This window comes from Canis lupus, chromosome 12, assembly GCF_011100685.1.
Source record: "Canis lupus familiaris isolate Mischka breed German Shepherd chromosome 12, alternate assembly UU_Cfam_GSD_1.0, whole genome shotgun sequence".
In the NCBI taxonomy this organism is placed as follows: domain Eukaryota; kingdom Metazoa; phylum Chordata; class Mammalia; order Carnivora; family Canidae; genus Canis; species Canis lupus.
In genome coordinates, this window is record NC_049233.1 from 65,167,954 (window position 1) to 65,191,196 (window position 23,243).

Below are 23,243 nucleotides of genomic sequence, written 5' to 3' on the forward strand. Positions count from 1 at the left end.
GGCTCTTTCACAGGGAGCTCTTAGGAAAAGCGGGGCTCCGGGTGTGCTCCAGAGAGGCACCTGACGCAAGCGGCCTGCCTGGCCTTGTGAAGCAGCCTCAGTGCATGGGCCCCCCGACGGCCCAGGTGGTGTGGCGGAGCCTGCTGGGCCGGCAGCGCAGAGCAAGTCTCCGTGGTCCGCTTAGACCCTTTGGATGGAGGGTGTGGCTGTCCCCACACTGTCCGAGGTCGTCACTTGCCAGGCTGCTGCGCCCGCCCTTCGCAGGCCTTTGGCTGGGTCTCCGCACGCTCTTACCACCGCCTCGGGTGCACGTCCTGCCCACTAAACTCAAGTCCTCGGTCCCCCCTGGGCATCTCCAGTTATCTTCAGAGATGTGACGAGATCCTCCCAAGAGAAGGCGTCACTCTTACGTGCTCCTTTCTGTCTTTTCCTCTGGAGGAACCTAAACCCAGGACTGAGCGGAAGCTGAGGCCGCCCCGCACCCCCGCCTCCCAGCCCGGTCCAGGCCCTGCACGCAGGGTCTTGAAAGTACAGGTCTGGGGCCCTGAGAGCAAACGTTCCTCTAAACATGTGCTTGTGCCCAGAGCTGCTTCTGAGTTGGGGGAGTTCCCTGGAGCCCGGGAGAGCCCGCGTGCACGTTCCTCGGAAGCCCGGCGCTCTGGTGAAGTCCGCGTGTGAGAGCAGCGCCGTAACCACGCAGGAATTTACCACAGGAAGAATCCCAGCTGTTGCTTATTAGCATTAGGACAAATTACACAAAGCAAATTGTTAGCAGACATGTTTCCGTAATATTTGACTGGTGGCCATAAATAAGAGAGATTCTCTTTCGAGTGAATGTTAGATTCCCCAAAATCCAGCTTCCAATTGTCCATGAAGGAATCGTCTTCCATTGGGGGAGCCACGGGGGGCGAGGCCTCCCTGGAGGCCGAGGCTCCCAGTGCTCTTCCCTCGACAGCTCGGCCGGCGCGCGGTGGCTTTGGAAGGCGCTGGAAGGCCTGGGGTGTGTGAGGGCAGCGGGCGTCGCCCCTGAGGTGACATCACCAGACGGAAACAGGAATGACGGCATCTCGGGACGTCTGACCAGCGGCTGGATTCACCTCCGGGGGCTCTCAAGTGGCCTTCTCATGCCACCGGGCCTAGGACACGCAGTGCTTGGAGTGTGTTCATGACAGAAAATAAGCCGCCGTCAGGTTTTCGCCGCTCTCCTCAACAAAACATGGCAGCTCTGCAGAGGTCATCTCATCTACTCCCTCACAATCCCATGTCTGAGGTTTAAAAAAAAAAAAAAAAAAAAAGGTGAGGCCCACCCCTCCGTCCTGGTACCCCGCTAGGGAAGCGCTGAGGAAGGGCCCCGTCGGAGAACCTTCTCCGTGGGCCCTCACCTGCTCACAGGTGGGAAAACTGGGAAAACCTGGCCAGTTAGAAATAAAGCGGGATCTTCCCACCTGCTGAGACCTTCTGACAATGACTAAACTCAAGTCCCTGGTCACCCCTGGGCATCTCCAATTATCTTCAGAGATGTGACGAAATTCTCCTAAGACAATCTCAAGAAACAATTTAAAAAAAATGATTTTAATCGAAAAAAAAAAAAAAAAACTGTTCCACACAGCCCAGAAATACAAAAAATAGGTTATTGCCACTTCCAGGCTTGGGGCTGTTAGGCGAGGTGCTCTTTTATGGTTTTCCTAAGAAGTTTATAGTTGCGCCTTCCCTCTCCCTGGGTTCCTTCTCCAGCAAACCAACCTCAGCTCAGGACTCCTTCCCAATACATCGACTTAAATAGCCTATTTGGTTCTCCTGAGGAGCTCTTCGTTCCTTTTTCCTGGAGAAAGGAAAAAGAAAAAAAGAAAGCTTGGCAGCCCGGCTGAAGGGAAATGATGGGGGCCTGGTGGACGCTCTGGTGGGCGCTAGACAAGGCGCTCCAGACGTCGGGTCCCTGCCCCGGGGGGCTCCCAGGCTAGGTGTGCCACCTCGGCACAGAGAGCCCGGGATGGGCTGGGTGGGGGCAGGTCAGCGCCAGAAGGAGGCGGGCCCAGAACCCCCAGAACCATCCCCGGCTGCCTCTAGGGCACCCCCTGCTCACAGTAGAGGGGGGCTTCCTCGTCCTAAGAGCCCAAAGCGGGTGCTGGGGAGGCGTCTACACCAGATGGAAGAGCTGATAGGCTCTCAGCCTCTTCCTTAGGCTCTTCCAGCTCTTCCAACCACTGTTGGACACACACACACACACACACACACACACACACCCTCTTTTACCCGAAGCCTTCACAAAGGGATTCAGGTACTTATGAAATATTTAAAACGATTCAGGCAATAGAATTGCCTCTACAATTTTTTTTTTCCTTCCCAGTGTTTAACAGACACGGGTGATTGGAAATGTCTGGACATGAACACACACACACACACACACTCTAATTTGGAATTATGCAAAACTATATCATTATTCACCACAACCTGAAGCAAAGCTACCGCCACGGAATGACAAGTACCCTATCTGCACAAGTGTGAGGCTCCCCAAATCAGCTCACATTTGGACGAAAGTGACACACATGGCCTGACTCTTTAAGGTCCATTTAGAGGAAATGGCCTGGCATGTTTTACATTTGCTAAGCTATTTAGCTGCCTGGTTTGACAAGATTTTTGAAAGGGGTGAAAATTAATTATAATTGCAATATTGCTACAATAATTTGGTTGGCTAATTGCATTTCAGTGCAAAAAACAGGCAAGGAGGCATTTCCTCCCTGGGTTATTTTCTGATATGGCAGCGTTCATTTTAAGAGTAATGAGATTTTTAAAAAGTCAAACCTTAAATATCATGGCTCCAGCAATCTGTCCTCCTGCTTCAAGTTTCACGCAAAATGAGATCGCACCTCGGTGACAGCAGTTACACGTGAACATGGATCCAGTTTTCTCCCAGACTTGAGATGAGAAAATCTCTCTCCCCCAAACACTACTCCAAGTATCTCCTTGACCTTGTTTGGGGGTGATTTTCATTCGTGGGCGGGGGCACCAACGTTCATGCTTTGTAGTGAGGGAGGCACTCGTGAGGGTGGGTAGGAAGCTTCGAAGGTCTCTCCAAGAGGTATATGTTGATGGAAGAGGCAGGAGCTTCAGAGGCCTGAGCAAAAACGCCACAGGTGGAGACAGTGAGGATGGGTTGTCGGGGGGGCTTTCTGGATCTCACCATTTTCACACTGGCGGTGCTGAACACGTAACCTAGCCACGGCCTTTTGAGGGAACTTATCTAACTCCGGACCAGCCATGAGCACTTACAATGAACAAATATTTTATCACTTTAAAATCTTGGAGGGGATCCCTGGGTGGCGCAGCGGTTTGGTGCCTGCCTTTGGCCCAGGGCGCGATCCTGGAGACCCGGGATCGAGTCCCACGTCGGGCTCCCGGTGCATGGAGCCTGCTTCTCCCTCTGCCTGTGTCTCTGCCTCTCTCTCTCTCTCTCTCTCTCTCTGTGTGACTATCATAAATAAAAATTAAAAAAAAATCTTGGAGGACTCTGTCTGGGGCCTGATTCAGGGTAGTTTTGTCAGGTGTTGAAAGCAACAGACACCAAGCTCTTGCACAGCCTGATGACTCAAGCTCTAGTAGTGAGCACATTTAGGACATTGTCCTCCTTCCTGTCTCTGTCATGCTTTAGGTCCAGCCACCGTTTGTGTGTCCAAAAAAGTTATTTTGCTATGATGCGCTTTCTCAAATACTGCTCATCAGAGCGGGTCTGACGGCATGGCATGGACTCTTTCTTCTGATCTTCCTCTAAGTTCTAACTGACTTCTAGAAGATCCCTATGCAAATCTCTCCTGGCTGCCCTCAAGGCTGTACAGCTCCTGTCCGGCACCTGGTTGAGGGGTGAGGGGGGTGAAAGCCCACCCTGCTCCATAGAGGAAGGTGTGCTTCTCATCTGCATTTGGGCCAAGGGAGGCCCTGCATTTTCTTTGATTGTCACCCTCCCAGAGATTGCAAGGCCTAGTTTTCATCCCCTCCCCTCCAGCACTGCAAATGTTTTTAAGGAAGAGGATATGCCCGCGTCAAAGGTGAATTCGTTTTGAAGATATGTTTCCTCTTCAGCAAGGGAAGATGAATAAAAGAGGGAAAGAGAGAAAGGAGAAGGATAAAAAGAGGAATGAGAAAAAAAAAAAAGAGGAATGAGAGATGAGGATGCCCTCTGCCTAGTAACTCGGGGATTCATCGTCCTTCCTTAAACACAACTGTGAAGGGGTAAAAAAAATCAATTTTTTTCCTATTATTCACGGTGAAGAAGGAAAACCTATTTGTAAATGGAATTAAACGCACTGATAGCATATCTGTGTATTTGTTGAGAGCTAGAAAAAATAGCCAGCGATACAACTACATAATCCAGCAATGTCACTAGAAATCACTCTCTCATTTCGAAGCTTATCTCAAACATTTTTTCCTTCTTCTTCTTCCTCTTTTTTTTTTTTTTTTTAAAGAAACACCCGTGGCTAAATGTCACCAGGACTCTTTAGCGTGCCAACACATCCACACCCCAGTTAGGACTCTGAAAGGGAAGGAACTCCCTTCAGGAAGAACAGACTTCCAAATTCTTGCCTTTGCTGCTTGTGCATCTCAGGTCAGTCGATAAGGACTGGCTATGAGCTAGAACGTTCTAGAAGAGTGTTTCTTCCCAAGTTGCAATCTGTGGTACTGACTGTGGAAGAAACTCCCCGTCTGCGTAGGTTAGATCTTACTCACCGAGACCCTAACCCGGCCACCGAGAGCCAAAGCAGCAGCTACTGCTGCAGGGAGGGTCCTGAAACTTCATTTGCAGTCTGCCCTCTAGCGAGACAACACAGTACTTCAAATAACAAGGAATAGAAAAGATTTTTTTTTTTTCCCTTTCTCTTTCAGAGAGCAAAAAAATTCAAGTTTTCCAGATAGTGCAAGGTGAGGCATGTTTCCTCAGAAGACAGCTTCCAGAGCTGAATTAAGCAAGGCTCACAGGGATAGGTCCCCGGGGCTGAGTTAAAGACAGGTGGTGCTGTGGTAGTGTCCCTGTAGAGACAAAGATCTTTCTTCTCACATCGTTGGAACCCTCCAGGGTTCTCCTTGGGCGGTGGCATTGGGTTTCCTGACCTCTCATCATAAAAATAGGACCCATTCTAAGAGCAACCAACCTATCAGAAACGCTCAAATAATAGGCTTTCCATTATTATTATTTTTTTTTTTGGCAAATCATTAACACAGAGGAGCCTTTCAGAAGGGCCACGTTGAATTTTTAAAAAGGCAGAGATGCACACGTTTAATAAAAAGACCAAGTCTTTGTGGCTGTGATTTTTCAGGTGAAAATCCATCTTGTGGAGGTGGCTTGGATGTTGGTAAGGCAGATGATCTTGAGACCGGTTGTCTGGACTTTGCTTCTGTCCTTTTAAAAACCTTCAGAATTTGGCTTGCTTCAGTTTATCAATATGGTAACAGAGTTTCAGTGCGGGTCCCAGTTTCAGACCCAAGTACTTCATGATCATATCACTCTTCAGCAACAAGAGAGCATTGCCATCGATCTCCTGGTGGAACAGGATCAGAAAAAAAGAAAATCCAGAAGATGGTCAGATTAATCCAACAGTGGCTATGGTTAACTCGTGGTTGGGGGATGAGGTGATGGAATATGGATTCACTCGGGCACACATTCTCTTAGTCCCAGGGCTGTATCTTCTTTAAGAAAATAAATTAAAGCAGGCCAATACCATGTGCCCCTCTTCCCATAATCTCCCTGAGGTCATATGACACACTGGATATTTCATATTCCTGCTCCCTCGATTGAAGGAACCAAACCTAAACCCAGTTATGCTCCCAATGTCCCCCATGTGATCCTTCTCTCCTCATCTCCTCTAGGGCTAAAGGAGCAAAACATCTGCAATGGACTGAATGTGTCCTCCACCCAAATTCAAATGTTGAAATCCTAACCACCCCCCTCTGCCCCAACCCCCGAGTGATGGTATTTGGAGACGGGGACTTTGGGAGGTAATGAGGTCATGAAGGTGGAGCCCTCAGGAATAGGATTAGTATCCTAATACAGCAAGATGGTGGTCTGCAACCCAGAAGAGGGCTCTCACCCATCTTGGACTTCCAGCCTCTGGAGCTGAGAAGTACATTGCTCTTGCTCAGGAGCCAGCCAGTCTATGGTACTTTGTTACAGTAGCCTGAACGGACTAGACCAAGTGTCATCCGTCAGACCCCAAAAGTAGCTGTTACTCTTCCACTTCAGGTGCTGGTGTGAGGCCCTGGTATTCCATCCATCACCCTAGTCTCTTGTTTCTTTTCTTGGTAAGCCCACCGACCTTGAGCTGATTACCGAATTGCTAATTACACAATGACGGGGGAGTTCAGGGGTTTAATAATACCAGGTGGCATACAACTAACTCATGCACCTGCTTCATCCCAGGGTTTAGCACAAAGAACTACTAAGGGGATGCCAACCCCTCAAGGTCGTGGTCGAGGTCATTCCCATTTGTCTGAACATGGTAAGTCTCCAGAATGCTTGTTGAATTCATGAACCTAGTAAGGCTGGGTTTCCTCGATCACCTATACTGTTATTTTCAGGTCACAAGAGACAAAAGGTAGATAGTTTGGGTTCTCAGGTAGCAGGAAGAGGCAGTTACAGGACTACTACAACTGTGCGAGGGCCATCAGCCCCTCTCATGTGTCTAGCCAGCCAGCCGGAAGCACCTACTCCGTATCACTCACTCTCTGCGTCGTTGGCAAAATAGCAGAGTGGACAAATCTCATTTGCGGACCTCATCTTCTCTCTTTACCCCACCCCTCCTGGTCTCCCACCGTCCCCTACCACTCTGGAAGAGGGCCAGATCTGTCTCAACAGAACCCACTCTGTGCTCCTTGCTTGCAAGGCCCCACTGTCCAGCGATGTCAGATATATCCCTAATGAAATGTGAGTGTCGGGTTAGAGGAGGAGTCTCCCCAGATCTGAGAATATGGTTTCTATGACAGAAGCACCAAATAAAGACAGGACAGACGAGAAAATATCGTGGTAACTGTGCTAGGCCAGAATAATGCTCCCATCCTTCCCTGCAACGTGTCTATGTCCTACTCCCCGAACCTGTGAGTATGTTAGCTTCCCTGGCAAAAGGGAATTATGGTTGCTAATGAGCTAGCTTTATTTATTTTTTTAAAAAATTTTATTTATTTATACATGAGAGACAGAGAGAGAGAGAGAGAGAGGGAGAGAGACACAGGCAGAGGGAGAAGCAGGTCCATGCAGGGAGCCTGACGTGGGACTCGGTCCTGGGTCTCTAGGAACAGACCCTGGGCTGGAGGCGGTGCTAAACCGCTGAGCCACCCCAGCTGCCCTGAGCTGGCTTTAAAATCAGGGAAGTATCCTGGGTTACTGGGTGGGAGAGACCGTGTAACCACGGGGATCCTGAAAAGTGGAAGAAGAAATCAGAAGAGAGAATCGGAGTTGGCAGCCTGGGAAGGCCTCGCCTGCTGCTGCTGGACCAGAGGCCCAAGGCCAAGGCACAAGGGCCAAGAAATGAGGGTGGATCCAGATGTTGGAAAAGGCAAGGAAACGAATTCTCCCTGGAGTTTCTAGAAAGGAATTGTCAGCCCTGCAGAGGCCTTGATCTCAGCCCCACAGAGATCCCTGTCAGACCCGTGACCCCCCTGAACTGGAAGATAATAAAGCTGTGTTGGTCTAAGCTAGATGTTGGTGGGAACTGGTTAGAGCAGCCATAGCAGCAGATGGGCAGAGTAATCCTGGCAGGTGAGGTCTTAATTATTACCTGTTTGTTTTGTTTTGTTTTCATTGACTGTCTTTATTTCAGAATCTCCGAAATAGTTTTAAGACTACGTGCCTACACGCACTGCTGGTAAAGGCCAAAACGGAGGAATAGATGGGACAAAGCTCCCTTCCTAAAAGCCAAACCAAGTGGCTGGCCTGGCGAGGGGCGCCCCCAGGACCCTGCTCCCACCCCCCTCCTGCAGCCCCGGCCCTCCCGCCCCCCAGGCCCGGCCCCCACCCCGCGCCTACGTGCTTTCTGAAGAGCTCCACGTGAGGGCCCAGGGCCTGCGGGTCAGCGTCTTTCACGAACCGGACCACATCCTCCACGGTCCAGGTGGAAGGGTTCCTGCTCCTCGGCCGCCTGGCGTCCTGCCCGGCCGGGGAAGGGTTCGAGGCTGGATGGGTAGGCACAGAGGAGGACGTGAGACACAGGACGAGGCCTTGCGGCCTACCTGGTGCTGCCTGCCCCCCACCCCCGGCCCCAGGCCAGGGCAGCGGCCTGAGCCACCTCCTGTGACAGGCCCCTGACACCCCGTGACACAGAAAGGCTGGGAGCGGCTGCTCTGGCCAGGAGCCTGGAGCGCACAGCTAGGCCCCTTCTGGAGGCAGGGCCTCCCGTCCAGGCCTAAGTCCTCTGTTCTCCCAGGGAGGGAAGTGTTAGAAAATGGATCTCCTTCCACAGGCTGGGATCCTCCGGGTCCACGTTGGAGATCTGCAAACCCTTCCTGCCCAGCTCTACCTCAGTGAGCCCCGGGCCTCCTGGAAGCGGGTACTTGGTGACCAGAGAAAGCTTGCCAGGATCGATGTCCACTGGGCCCCTAAAGTGCTGGGAGGCCAAAATGAATGCAGATCCTCTCGGCCTCCCCTGGTGACACTGAGACAATACAGCCATGGCAGGATTGAGGTGCATTCTGGTCCCTGTGCTGGGTCCCTGTCCGTGAGGGGCCGTCCTCTGCTCTGCGCGTGTGACTGCTGCAGGCAGGCACCGAGCACCTTCACGGCCCCCTGCTCTCCCGCGCCTTTGCTCCAATCTACCCCACTAGGCTGGGACGTCCTTGACAGCGAAGGGCCTAGTCCTGTGCCTGGTGCGGAGCTGGCCTTGACGAACGGTGGCTGCGTGAGGTGCACTGTTGCACATGTAGGTCTCCCACATGGCAGATTAAAAGGTGCAGGGCAAGTGAAGGAGGAGGAAAATAAGGAATCAGATGTCCAGCACTTTTTAGGCATTGACTTTTTTTTTGTATGTCCCAAACTACCTCATCCTTTTCCCCCAGGCTCAGCATCTCCTCCTACCCCTCAGGTTTCTGAAACCGCAGTGACATCTCTATTTCCACTCTATCTCTCCCACCCCTATCTGCTCCCCACATTGAATTATTCTAAAGCTCTTAGAAGGATGCCTCTGATCCCTCCCTTCCACCTGGCTTCCCCTATCTGGGAACCTCTTACCCAATCCCCTGCAATGGTTTTCTATGGACATCCTTGCCCTGGGATCTCTTCCTTCTACAGAAAAACTGTCTACTGGCTCAGTGCGTTCCCTAGACCCAGCTCTGTCCGTGCCTTGCCTCGGCATGGATTCCGGAGTCCCCTCTCTAGGTCAAGGTCAAGGATTCTTTTTGATCTAAATCATATCTCTCCTTCTGGGACAAGGGGAAGAGTTTTGGTGCCAAGAGAGACCTAGGAACAATCCCGCCGCCCTCATTGTTAGCAATTTAACCACGACTCAGCTCATTAGCTGTAAAATGCAACGCTGTCCTCCAGGAAGGGCAAGTGTCAGGACTGAAATGGGATCAGGCCTAGCCCTGGAGCAACCATGCATCAGATGCTCCAGAGAGGGAAGGAGGCTCCCTGCCTGCCTCCACTGCCCTCCTGCACCCTCCCTGCCCCCACCCAGGCACACAGACCAAGTGTCTCCCCAGCTTCCCTTCTCCATCTCTAGCCGATGCTTTTGGCTTTTCTCTAAAAGCATTTACCCTGCCGCTTTTCCACAGATGTTCCACCAGCCATCAAAGCCCAGGTGGGCTCCTTTAGAGGCAGCATGTCTGTGTCCTGCCACCTGGATATCACTTTCCTCTGCTTTTAACCCCCACAACTTTGTGCCAAGATGCTGTCCACGATGGCCTTATACTGCAAATAGGCATGCCTGTAACCTCCAGTTCGGTTTACATTTCTTGAGGATGATCATTCTCATCCCCCCACCCCTACCCCATTCATTCCATAAACATCCACAGAGGGTCTCTTCTGTACCAGGTCCTGGGCAAAGTGTTTGGTGAAAAACAGGATCCTCTTGTTACTGGGTTTATAATCACTGACTCCTCCACAGTTCTAAGTAGATGTGTTTGTAAATATGGGCTCGAGAAGTGTAAAATGAATCAATATATTTTTTAGAAACACTGTACATAACTCCTACAAAAACCTTGAGCAGATAATCCTTCATTCTGTCTTTGGACCAGAAGAAAGCAGAGGCTCGAACAACGAAGCAGTTTCCCTACAGAATCATCCTATGGCCAGAAGCTTCAGTTTCCCTTTGCCTCCTCCAGCCTCAAACTGCAGTGATTCCCTGATGTCTCCTACTTGCTCCTCTTCTTAATGAGCCCGAGAAGGGCACGCTTCTCCTTCAGTGCTGAGCAGTACAGCATCGTGTTTCCAAATCTGCCCTAAACTCACCACGGTTTGGCTGAGAATTGCATCTATTTGGAGGTTTCCCCCCGCCTCTTCCTTGCTGGGCCTGGAAGGGTCCCCGAAGGTGGGTTGGCATGGGGCATTTGGCCGGGCACCTGTTAATGCCCCCTGGATGCTGATGCATGCTAATTAGAGAGATTTCACCGCATTTAAAGGCATCTGCACTCAACATGGGGACGGAGGTCCTATTCGCCTTGGATCTCACCCCATGGGAGCTCTGGCCCTAATCGGGGTGACAATAAAGGCTCTGATGACAGAGGTCTTGGGTGCCGAGAATGATTCTAGAGGGATCAGAGCAGAGGTCAGAGGGAGGTTCCTGTATCATACAGGAAGGAAGTGTACCAGACCGATTCTGCATCGTCCCGGGGAGCCCAGGCCCCTTGTGCAAGGTCAGGGTGCTACTTTGCTAGGGGGCCAGAGCGGGGGCTGAGAAGGAGGGGCGGGCTTGCCCTCAGTGAGGATGGCTTGTCTTTGCAGTCCAGGTGATGGCCGTGAAGGGAGGCAGCGCCGTTGGAGGCGGCTCCGCTCCTGGAGCCCGGGGCCCGCTGTGGGCATCACTGGCCCTTGCTGGATGCAAGGCAGCAGCCCAGCCGGCATGGAGCCTGTCTCGGGGCCCTCTGAGTCGTGCAGGGCAGAGAGCAGCGGGAAGCCTGGCACACCTTGGGAGTTGCTCAACATCCAAAGCACATAATGTCACTGTAGAAGGAAGAGAAATGGAACTTTCCAGTGGCAGGTTTGTAAAGCCTCTGCAGTGGCGTGTGCTCTCAAAGATAATAAATATGCCAGCACCCCCTCCGGTGGCGGGGAAGGTGTCAGGAAGACGGATGGGTCGGGCCTGACACCGCCAGGCCAGGCAGGGGTGATTGGACAGCAATAAGGCATGATGGATGTGAAAAGAATCCTGCTCGTGGAGCACCAGGGCGTGCGAAGCGCTCACCGAACGCCTTTATGGGGAGGCAGCGGCGTTCTCCAGCTCAGGGAACTTTGTGCACGGCGTGTCCCTTTACTGGAGCTGCCGTGAAGAGTGAAACCCGGTTGTGAGTGGATGTGTAGTGGAAGATGGGGTGGTTGTTTCTAAAGTCGATCTCACACGTGCCAGGAACGGAGTGCCCATGAGTCAGTGTTCAGTGCAACCCCAGGCGTTGCCGCGGCCCAGGTACTTGCACTGCTGTGCGTGAGTCCCTGTGTCTCACACATGCCCGCAACCACACACATCATGTCCTTTTGCTCATCCATAATTCAAAGAAAGCTTGTTAGCTAACCGTAGCATCATGTGGGAAAATGGAATGAGCAATGGGCTGGGGGTCAAAAAATCCCCACCACCCACCAGCTGTGTAAGAACCTTTGTGCTTCTGGGTGTGAAATGAGGGAGGTGGGAAGAATGTCTAAGGCTCCTTCCCTCTCTGCCGTTGTTTTGGGCCCTTTATGCCACAGGCTGTCCCGCATGACACTGAGAGAGTCACCTTCTCATGCATCAGAAAGCCTCATGGTTGTGTCCATGTGCAGAACACACTTAACCAGGTGCCAACAACCCCTTCCTGGCCCTGATCATTCTCAGTGGGCTTCGGTTCCTTCATCTTGTTTCTCAAAAGTATTGTAGGACTCAAGTGAGTGTGTGGCTTTGGGTTGGAGCCTGATGACAAGCATCTTGAAGCACATCAGTCTCCAAAAGGACCCCTTGGCCCTCTCAACCCCTCTAGCAGCTGGATCTGGTTGGGAGGGATGGGGGTGAAGGCAAGAAAAGGGTAGATCCGTTCTCAGCAACTCCTAGCCACCTGGTCCCTGTAGAATGCGTCCTTCCTAGAAACGAGGCCATGCAGAGTGTGAGAGGGGCCCAGGCTAGCTGGGCAACATAGTAGTTTAAAACAATGTTGTTTTTCATTATTTCTATCATAAGAATTTTCAAGACTCCGTGAGGTGAGAAAGATAGGAGATGGGAGAGAGTCTGACCAATCCTCAAATTTTAATCAGGTTTTTCTTTTTCCCCCTAAAGATTTATTTATTTTAGAGAGAAAGAGAGCATGTGAGCTAGGGGAGGGGCAGAGGAGAAGCAGACATGGGGCTCTATCTCCTGACCCTGACCCGGAGATCAGGACCTGAGCCGAAACCAAGAATCCGATGCTTAATCAACTGAGCCACTCAGGAGCCCCTCAGATTTTTCTTTTTTTCCTTCAAGAGCAGCAGATAAGAGAGAGAGGATGCCCCTAGAGGCAAGGAGAGTCCACAGGTCTGAAATGAGGCCAAATTGGGCTGGATCCTTCTCTACCACCATAGACACTGGACAAGCAATTTGACCTCTGCTGAGAAGCTTCCAGCCACTCCTTCTCCCCACTGCCCCTGCCCAGTCAACACCGGCTTCCCTGGTCCAGCGGCTCTGCCGTCACTCCTCAGGGAAGCCTTTCTCACCTCCCTGGAGTAGGCTCAGTGACCCTCCCTAGCTGATTCTCTCATAGCATCCATACTTCTCCTTTGGAGCGATAGTCTCAGCTGTCATTAAGTTGGTGCGATCCTGCCATTGCACATGGTCCGAGAGCAGGGCCCACGTGTGTCTTGCTCACAGCAACATCCCTGGACCTGAGAGAAGCCCCGGCATAGTATCTGCTGGCTGAAACTGAGCAAAGCCTCCTTGAGTCTCCATTGCCTCACCTATCAAACACCTGCCACGTTATGAGGATTAAATGGGATAATGTGAGGCATTAAACAGTAAGAATTCATCAAAAGGTAGTTGCTATTCTTCTAATCGCTATTATATGTCATTCTCCAATGGCCAATAGATTTGTCTTCCTAAAGTCCATGGCCATCAACTTACCTCCCTCTTCAGAAATGTCTGGTTCCCACAGACTAAAGCCCAATTTGCCTGACCTGGACCCCAAGTCTCCCAGCGTGCTTTCCCTCAGCATTTCTGTACAAACTCTCTTCTTGCCCTGGAATGAATAAGCTCTTGCCCTGCCTTTGCTCACTTCAGCCCCTGCGCATTGAGCAGGGGCCCCATTCTCCTTTCTTTTTTCTGACTGAGTGGTCTCTCTGTCTATCCACCCAACACCTCACCTGATGAAGCCAACTCTAATCCGTGGGAAGCATTTGGGGGGTCCTACCAATGTCATATTTACTTCATTTCTTGATTCTGAAACTTGGACCTAATTGTGGTTGGGAATCCTACAGCATGCAAAAGTTAGGAAGCTTTTGTTATTTGAAAACTTTATAGCTCTTGGTGCTATAACATCTTGGATGAGAGACGGGGAAGAGCTCTCAAATTTTTATCCAAGTATCAGCACAAATGAGGGAAATGTGTCCTGTGACGACATCCCCTCAGAGTCCACTGGCAGAGGTCATAGGTACGATACGTCGAGACAGCAGGAGGCCAGGGTAAGCACTCCTCAGAAGGCTGAGAAGTTTGTCGTGTCATCTATACCCACTCTCCTGCCTGCAGCTCGTGCAGTTTTCTGGCTTCCATGGTTTTAAACTATTTTGATTAGCACCACAGGAGAAAATCCATTTTTAGGTCCCTTCTAGGGTTTATGACTTGGGTCAAAGTCAAACCCTCTTAAAGAAGTACAGTTTCTTTACATCAACTACTTTCACTTGGGATGGAATTCCAGAGCAAGACAGAACAGTTCCTTGGGTGAGGGAAAACTTAATAACCCTCCAGAGGGCCCACAGTAAGCGTCCACACTGTCAGCCAGGTGACAAATGGGCAAGGAAGCCAATGGTTTTCTCTCCTACTTTAATATACTGCCACTCAGTTGAGCATGGCTTATCTCCATGGGTTCCAAATGTGTTTAGCTGTGCAAACTTGGTTCGAGCAAAGCATATGCAAAACCCCACTCTGCAAATGTGAAGAGGCCCTGGTTAAAGACGGTGGGGTGTTGGAGTCCTATCTGTTCCCATCCCCTCTTCCTTAGCCCCCAGAACCTCAGTGAGACCCCCTGCAGCCCACTGACTATAGCTTGGAAATCCTTGGGGTAATTTTGAAAGACGCAGGCTTTGGAGCCAGTTAAAGTCAAATCTTGGCTCAACATGTGAATGACCTTATCTGGATCTTCGCTTTCTTTACCTGTGCGCTGTATACGATAATACCCACTATAATAATTATATGTACTGTAATAGTAAGTTATAAAATTAACTGATAAAAGTCATAAATGATGTATGGCAAGTGTCTGGCTCATCGTAGGTGCTCAATAAGTAGCTATTTAGTATAGACCTCAAATAAGCAGGCCCCTTTTCTGGGGCTGTGGAGGATTCAGGGATGAGCAAGGGACCTCACAAAGCTGAGGGGCTGCGTCCTACCATGGGACAGGAAAGAGGAAATGCTAGAGATGAGGGAACAAAGTGCTACAGAAGGAAATCGAGGGAATGAACATTTCTAATCTGAAGGTGTGGTTGGGACTGTTGTTGCCTCCCCAATATCTTTTTTCCACTTCTTCCTTTGTAACGGAATCCCTGATTTCCAGCTGGGATCGTGGCTGCTTAGAATGAAACCGTATTTGCAGGTTCTCTTGCAGCTGGTGGCCATGTGACGACTTCTGGCCAACGAGATGTAAGCAGAGTGGAGACCTCTTTCAGAGAGGTCAGCACTGCCCTCGGTCCTCATATTCTCCTACCACCTCCTTCCACCTTGATGCTAGAATGATAACTGGGTGGCTTTCTGGTATCAGTGGTTCCATCTAGTGTACTGGTTAAAGGAACTGTTGGAGCATTTGAGAGGTAATGTACCTACAAAGGGTGAATAATTTTCTTTTTCTTCAGTGTAACATAGAGGCTTAACAATGGCCTTCAGCTGCTACATCCTGCAGCAGCTTTACTCTGAGGAAGCTGGGTGGCTGTGTGATTTTTTAAACATCCTACAGCCCAGAGGGGTCTTGCTAATTGTTCATAATTTACTCTGATTTGCTGGGTATCAAAGTTCTCACTAATATTTCTAAGTTGTTTAAGAGACGGTCAGTCTTCAGGAGATAGTTGGCAATTTGCTTGGAGTGGAAGTTAGCAGGCACTGGTGGGCTCCAGCTCTCTGATTTTACCCAAGATCCCAAGAGGAAGAAGTCCTGAGTGAGTGGGGCTCTCCTGGGAGCAACCAGAACTCTAATAGAGAGAGCTCTTTCAGAGCTGGTTCCCAGGGAGGGTCTGGGCCTCCCCTCAGGCAAACTCCTCAGACAGCTAATCAGGGTGTCATTCCAGAGAACAAAGGGTTGGGTTGGAGATGAAGATGAAAGATAAGAAGGTTATTAAGGCTGGGATGAGAGGACCTCCCAGGGCTCCTCTAGGAAGAGACAACAAGGGGCTGGGGAAGGGAAGCTACCTTGAGATCCCTTTGAAGGGTCCCAGATTCCCCTCATCTAGGGCCACCAGATAGACTGGGATGGAGCATATAATTCTTCAGCTAAGGATAGAAGTTCTCTTCATCCAAATCACGCCTTCTTCTTACTGCTTGAATCCTATAGTTAAGACCTAGGGCCAGATACCCCACCAACTTGAATGGAAGAGACAGTAAATATCTCTTTAAAAAGTGTTACCACTCATGGGATTATGAGTCAATTCAATCAGTCAATTCAATTGTTCCAAGAAAATGGGAACTGGGTTGAGGAGAAGGGGTTGAGAGGAAGAGACATATGAAGGCCAGAGGGACACCAAACTGAGGGTTTTGACAAGCAGGGACAACACGAGGCCACTGGCATCATGATAGGAGCACAGAGACACACGAACGCTTACTGACCAGACTCTACCAGACGTTACACAAACTTGGGGGATAAGCCTAGGAAATAACTGGGGCCCCCTCATTTACTTTAAGATGTTGATTTATGCCACATCTTGTTCTCTTTTCTTGTTCTTAAAAATCAGGTGGAACAGTGTCTCTCTTCTTTGGAAAATGTGTTTTGTCCACTCAAATCTTCCTCCTGGCCAATGGCTCTATGTGACCATGTTGGGAAGTAGTCTGTAGGGTGCCACTACACTGGGCAAGAGCCCCTGTGGCTGAGGGATCCTGTGCTCTGCTCCTCAGAACTGCCTTCCCCTCCAGGGCTTCCTGCCCACCTTTCTATCCTCAACCAGGAGAGGCATGTGTGGGACCGGGGAGGTCTTTGAGGGGAGCATATGGACGATGTTGGATCAAACAAAATAGCTCATCACTGTGGCTTCTCAGGCCTACTGGGAGAGAGATCCAAGGCTCAGAACAAAAATGTGCCTTGCCAGAGAAGACAGCCAACCCACTCAGAGGCTCCAGAGGGGCAAGACGAAGATTCCCTGACTCCTCGGCCTGGGGCCTCCTCTCTTCAGCAGTTTTCAGGTACAGAGCTACTGGGCTGTGATCTGTTGAGAGGTGTGCTCACATGATCCGTGACTAATAATGTTTAGTGAGCTCTTACCATGTCCTAGGTCTTCCTAGGTCTTGCACTAAATAGATATATAAGCTTATTTACTCCTTCCAACAAACCTATGAGATAGATGCTATTATTATCATTCCAATTTTACAGGTGAGGAAACTGAGGCACAGAGTAGTCCAGACTTCCAAAAGGTCATACAGTCAGGAAGTGGTGGGTCCAGGATTCCAGTCCCGTGCATCTGGCTCCACCGTCCATGTGATTATCCACTATGTTCTACCGCCTTTGTTCATTAATGCAATACTGAAACTTGAAAATAATTTTTTAAAAACCCATAATTCACAACGGATGCCAAGCTATCCCTGGAATGAGAGCACTTCCATGCATTGCGTCCCGACAAGGTACCTTTAATGGGTGAGCCAGAGGTGGTATTACAACCAGCACTATGGAAATGTTTAACTCCGGTATTTGTATCCTGCAAATGTCACCCACTATGGAAGAGAAGATGCTTTAACTGGTATCTGGTTCTTCTTTCTCCTGGCACAGAATTTGATCTACATCTTCCAGATTCTCTTAGAGTGAGGTGTGGCAAGATGGCCACTTCTTGCCAATGAAATGTGAGTGGAAGTCGTGGGCATCATTTCCAGGCTCTAGGGAAGAGCGTGTGCCTTCCCTGCTTACTCTTTCTTTTTTCTACCCGCTAAGTGTTGGGGGGCATGGAGGCCACAGGGAATAGCAGAGCCACTCAATGGACAAAGCTGAGCTCACAAATTGGGATGCATCTGCCAACTGAGAGCACCCACCTTGGACTCTTGAACAAAAAAATAAATTTCTGGTGCATTTGAGCCACTGTACGTTTTGGAGTCTACTTATGCCTACAGCCTAGCCTACTCTAATTTACCATTTTCTTTACTGTGTTCAAAGGTTGAAATTAGCTGCCTTTAAAAACAACAGACATCCATGAAAGGGCTTCTGATTTCCCAGTGTTCTCATGTTCAGACAGCACGGTTCCCCCCTCCACTGCCCCCCGCCCCTGTCCCCCTACATGCAGTGATCCCAGGGCAAGGGCCGAGGAGGTTCAATCGTGGGGAAGTCAGAGCATGCATTACATTACCACATCTGTTTCCTTCAAGAGAGGTCCCGTTTCTCTTGGGGCTGGAGCCTGGGGGCCTCAGCCCAGGTGCCAAGAGGCCTCCAGAGGACATGGGGCTGGAGCGGGGACCACTGGCAGTGGTGACCAGGCCTCCCCCAAGATGGCCATCTCCAGAGTTCTGCCTCTTGCAGTACAGCGAGGAGGAGGTGGGCAAGGAGCCCCTGTGGCTAAAGGCAGAGGCGGATGGGTCCACACTGTAGCGGTTCATGCCTACAGGGTTCGCCAGGCAGTCCTCAGTGGTGACTGTTTTTGCTAAGTGAGAAGGCAGGACAGAGAAGCAGAGATCAGAAAGCAAGTCAACAGGCTACTTGACAGTTTTGGCAAATGTTTCCCCCCAGCACAGCTGTCACCATCTGCCGAGATGAGAGATGAAGTAGAATGGACCCCACATCACAATCCCAAATAGTTCACCTCTCAACAGACCGAGACCCTTGCCTCACCAACAAAGCACATTATAGTAGGGATGGGAGATGTGCCTCCCTGTGTTCAGAGGAAAGTGATGATTTTGGCTATTGATGACTTGAAAGTAAAATTCAACGGTCTTTCTCCTTGCATGGTCTTGCTCTTCCAGCAGTCTCTCCCAGCTTGTCTCTGCTCTCTTTTCTCTTTGCCCACTAACACTGCCCTCCTCACCTGGCCCGGGAGGCTTTAGAGAGATCAAGCAGGAGTCACAATGTCCCTGAGTTAAAGAAACAATTTGACCTGGGTGGAGATACAGGGGCAATGGTGCTTCCTCCCCACACTTTTAGTCCCAGAACACATGAGGGTACTGTCCTTCCTCTAAAGCTAACAAATTGGAGACACAAATGCTGATCTGGTAAGCCCCATGGTCCTCCCTTTCACCTGCAGGTAAGAGGTAAAGAGCCAATCAAAAGAGCAAGAGGAGTAAAGGACCTGAAGAGTCAGCCAACCTCATCATCAGCTCCCCTTTGTCCAAGTAAATCATGACTTTCTACACTTTTAAGGCTCAATCTCAGTTTGTTGAACTCTGTCTGTGAATTCTACCTATGGTCAAAAAGTGTGGGGTGTTTTGTTTTATTTCTAAGGACAAAGTTCAAGGGCATTATGGGGATAGAAAGAGAAAGAAAAATATTCTACAAATTCCCTCCCATCCCAGACAAGATCATATATGCCTAGTCTCATCAATAATCGTCCCTATACCACATATGATCAAAACGGATCTTGACACCCACAAAGAAAATGTGCTAGAGTAACAAAAACAAATAGATCCTTCAAGGTTGGCAATGAGGAAAAACAAGATCCAGATGTCTTCTTCATGCATGGATTCCTCTCATAATGCAGATATTGAAAGATTAAGATTTGATTTTAATCAAGGAGCTAGCAATTATTCTCATAGATGGGGATAGATATGGAACTTGCCTGGAAATAAAAGCCATTGCATACAGGATGACACTAAAGTAGGGCTTAGAGCAAAATTTATAGCTGTAAATACTTACATTTAAAAAGAAGAAAGATCTCAAATTGATAACCTAAACTTTCACAATAAGATACTGGGGGAAAAAAGAACAAACTATACCTGAAGCAAGCAGAAGGAAGGAAATAAAGATTGAAGCAGAAATTAAGTAAAGACTAGAAAAACAATGGGGAAAATCAATGCAGCCAAAGCTGGCCCTTTGAAAAAAAAATCAACAAATTTGATAAACTTTAGCTAGATTGACCAAAGGAAAAAAGAAAAAAGTCAGATGACTAGAATCAGAAATGAAAGAGATGACATTATTACAAATCTTATAGGAACAAGATGGATCATTAAAGGGTACTATGGACTACCATATGCCAATAAATCAGGTAACTTAGAAGAAATGGACAAATTACCAAAACTGACTGAAAAAAATAGACAATCTAAGCAAACCTGTAACATGTAAAAAGCATGAATTAATAATCAAAAACTATTCACAAAGTAACCCCAGGCCCAGATGGTTCCATGAGTGGATTCTATCAAGCATTTAAAGAAAAACTAAAACCAATTCTTTACAAACTCTTCCAAAAAATAGAAGAGGAATGTTATGGACTGATGTGTACCTTCCAGAATTCATATTTTGAAGCCTTAACTCCCAAAGAGACTACATATAAGGAGATAATAAAGATTAAGTGAGGTCTTAAGGTTAGGAACTTAATCTTAGAGAACCAGTTAGGCAGATAGTACTCACAAGAAGATGAAGAGACATAAGACAGGGCATGCACATGCTGGCTCACGTACATGTGCTTTCTCTCTCTTTCTCCCTCTCTCCTTGTCCCCCAGCAACACAGATGCACAGAGAAGAGGCCAGGAAGGGACATAGCAAGACAGTGGCTGTCCACAAATCATGAAGAAAAGAGAGCTTTCAACAGAAACCAACCCTGATAAGATCTTGATCTTACACTTCTGGCCTCCAGAACTGTGAGAAAATAAATTCTGTTGGTTATGTCCCCTAGACTATGGTATTCTGTTATGGCAACCAACCAAACTGATAAGAAAGGGATACTTCCCAACTTATTCTATGAGGCCATTATTATTATTACCCTGACACCAAAACCAGAAAAAGACATCTCAAGAATAGAAAACTACAGATTAATATTTCTTATGAATATGGATGCAAATATCCTCAACAAAATCCTAGCAGATCAAATCCAGTTACATATAACATGACTTATACACCATGACCAAGTAGGATTTATCCCAGGAAGGCAAGGTTGGTTTAACAGTCAAAAATCAATTAATGTAATATGCCATCTAGATAGAATTTTTAAAAAAAGAGCACAATCATCCCAATAGTATGACAAAATTCAATGTCTTTTCCTGATAAAAACACTCAACACACTAGGAATAGAAGGGAACTTCCTCAACTGGGAAAGGGCATCTACAAAAAACCTACAGCTAACACCACAGTAAATGGTGAAAAGACTGGATGCTTCTCCTCCTAAGATCAAGAAAAAGACAAGGATGCTTATTCTCACTGTATCTATGCAATATTTTGCTGGAAGTTCCAGTCAGGGCAATTAGGTAAGAAAAAGAAAGCAAGGGCTTCTAGATGGGGAGGAAGAAAGAAAACTATCTCTTATATATAGAAAATCCTAAAGAATCCATTAAAAACATTATTGGAACTAATAAACAAGTTTAGCAAGGTTGCAGGATGCAAGATCAACATGCAAATATTAGCAGCTGTGTTTCAGATTAAACAGTCTGAAAATGAAGTTAAGAAAAACAACTTCACTTATAATAGCATTAAACAGAATAAAATATGGAGGAATAGATTTAAGTGTAAAACTGAAAACTACAAAACACTGTTAAAATAAAGTAAAGAAAATCTAGGGGCACCTGGGTGATTCAGTTGGTTAAGCCGCTGCCTTTGGCTCAGTCTTGATCCCGGGTTCCTGGGATCAAGCCCTATGTCGGACTCTCTGCTCAGTGGGGAGCCTGCTTCTCCTTCTCCATCTGCCTGCTGCTCCCCCTGCTTGTTCTCTCTCTCTCTCAAATAAATAAATGAAACCTTTAAAAAAATAAGTAAAGAAGATCTAAATAAATGGGGAAAAATCATGAATTCATGAATCCGAGGATTACATATTGTTAGGACGGCAATACACCCTAAATTGATCCACAGAGTCAATGTGATTCTTGTCAGTATCTCAGCTGACTTCTTCATAGAAATTGACAAGCTGATTCTAAAACTCACATGATTTTCGAGGAACCAAGATTAATCAAAACAATCATGCAAAAAGAACAAAATATAGCCTTCACACTTCCCAATTCCAGAGCGAACTACAAAGCAATGATAATAAAGACAGTGTGATACTGGAATAAGAATAGGCACGGAGATCAATGGAATAGAATCGAGAGTTCAGAAATAAACTGATGGGTCTACGTTCAGCTGATTCTCCACAAGAGTGCCAAAATCATTTAATGGAGAAAGAAAAATCCTTTCAACAACTGATGTTGGAACAACTGGATATCCACATGCAAAACGATGTCATTGGACCCTGACTTCATACCATACACAAAAATTCACTCACTACGGGCCAAAGACCTAAGCATGAGAACAAAAAGGTATAAAACTCTTAGAAGGAGACATAAGAATAAATCTTTATGACCTAGAATTTGGCAAAATAGTCTTACATTTGGCACCAAAAGCATGAGCAACACAAGAAAAAATAGGTAAACTGGACTTTAACAAAATTTAAAACGTCTTTGCATTGAAAGCACCAAGAAAGTGAAAAGATTACCCATGGAATTGGAGAAAATACTTGCAAATCATATATTTCCTGAGGGACTTGTTTCCAGAGTAACCCAATAAGAAAAAGACAACCTAATTTAAAGATGGGCAAAGGACTTGACTAGACCTTTCTCCAAAGAAGATATACAAATGGCCAATAAAGACACGAAAACATGTTCCCCATCATTAGTCATTGGGAAATGCAAATCAAAACCACAAAGAAGCGTAGCTTCACACTCACGAGGATGGTTATAATAAAAAGTCAGATAATAACAAATGTCGATGATGCTGTAAAAAAAAACTGGAACCCTCATACACTGCTGATGTGAACTGTAAAATGGTTCAGCCTCTTTGGAAAACAGTCTGGCTCTTCCTCAACTGGTTCAAACAAGAGTCACTCTACGGCCCAGCAATTCCACTCTGAGGTGGAATTCACTCAAGAGAAATGAAAACATATGTCCACACAACCATTGGTACATGAATATATACAGAAGCACTATTCTTAATAGCCCAAAGGTGGAAATAAGCCAGAAGACTAACAGCTGATGAATGGATTCACAAAATGAGCCCTATCCACACAATGGAATATTATTCAGGCATAAAAGGAAACAAATACTGATGATACTGCTACAGTGTGAATGGACCTTGAAATATTGTGCTAAGTGAAAGAAGCCAGTCACACAAAAGGCCACATATGAAGTGATTCCACTTACACGAAATGTCCAGGATAGGCAAATCTATACATCTATAAATGAGAAAAGGTAGATTAGTGGTTGCTGAGGGCATGGGGGCGGGGGGATAAGGGGTGCGAGCTAAAGGATATGTGCTTTTTGAGGTGTTGAAAGTCTTCTACCGTTGTGGCTGCACACTTCTGTGAATACACTAAAAACCACCGTGTTGTCGCACTCTTGTACGATACGTTACATCTCACTAACGCTGTTTAAAAAATTCATTGCAGAAGCCTGGTGCTAGGTGTGAACACGTCCTCGAGTGTTATATGGGCAAGTCCGACAAACGCTGCTTTGGCCGCTGCGACACGAGTAAGCTGCGTGGCCTAAGTGTGTGCATGCTCTGTGCTTTGTGTTCTGTGGCCAGTGGAGTGCTGCAGGGTGTCTTCAGGAACCTGG

At 47.9% G+C, this 23,243-nt stretch overlaps 1 protein-coding gene across 5 annotated transcripts in view; it reads right to left on the reverse strand.

Annotated features, from left to right (window-relative positions):
* Positions 1 to 2,801: 2,801 nt before the first annotated feature.
* Positions 2,802 to 23,243, reverse strand: part of SCML4 (Scm polycomb group protein like 4) — a 105,926-nt gene continuing 85,484 nt past the window's right edge. For 4 of the 5 annotated variants that reach the window (XM_038554869.1, XM_038554871.1, XM_038554868.1 and 1 more), the window contains 3 exons: positions 17,870 to 18,160; positions 8,012 to 8,157; positions 4,833 to 5,531 (listed from right to left, as the gene is read on the reverse strand). In XM_038554869.1, the coding sequence (XP_038410797.1) occupies positions 5,406 to 5,531; positions 8,012 to 8,157; positions 17,870 to 18,160 (563 nt within the window). In that variant the 3' untranslated portion in view covers positions 4,833 to 5,405. Of the gene's footprint in view, positions 5,532 to 8,011; positions 8,158 to 17,869; positions 18,161 to 23,243 lie in introns of all 5 variants that reach the window. The other variant, XM_038554870.1, reaches the window with a different exon arrangement.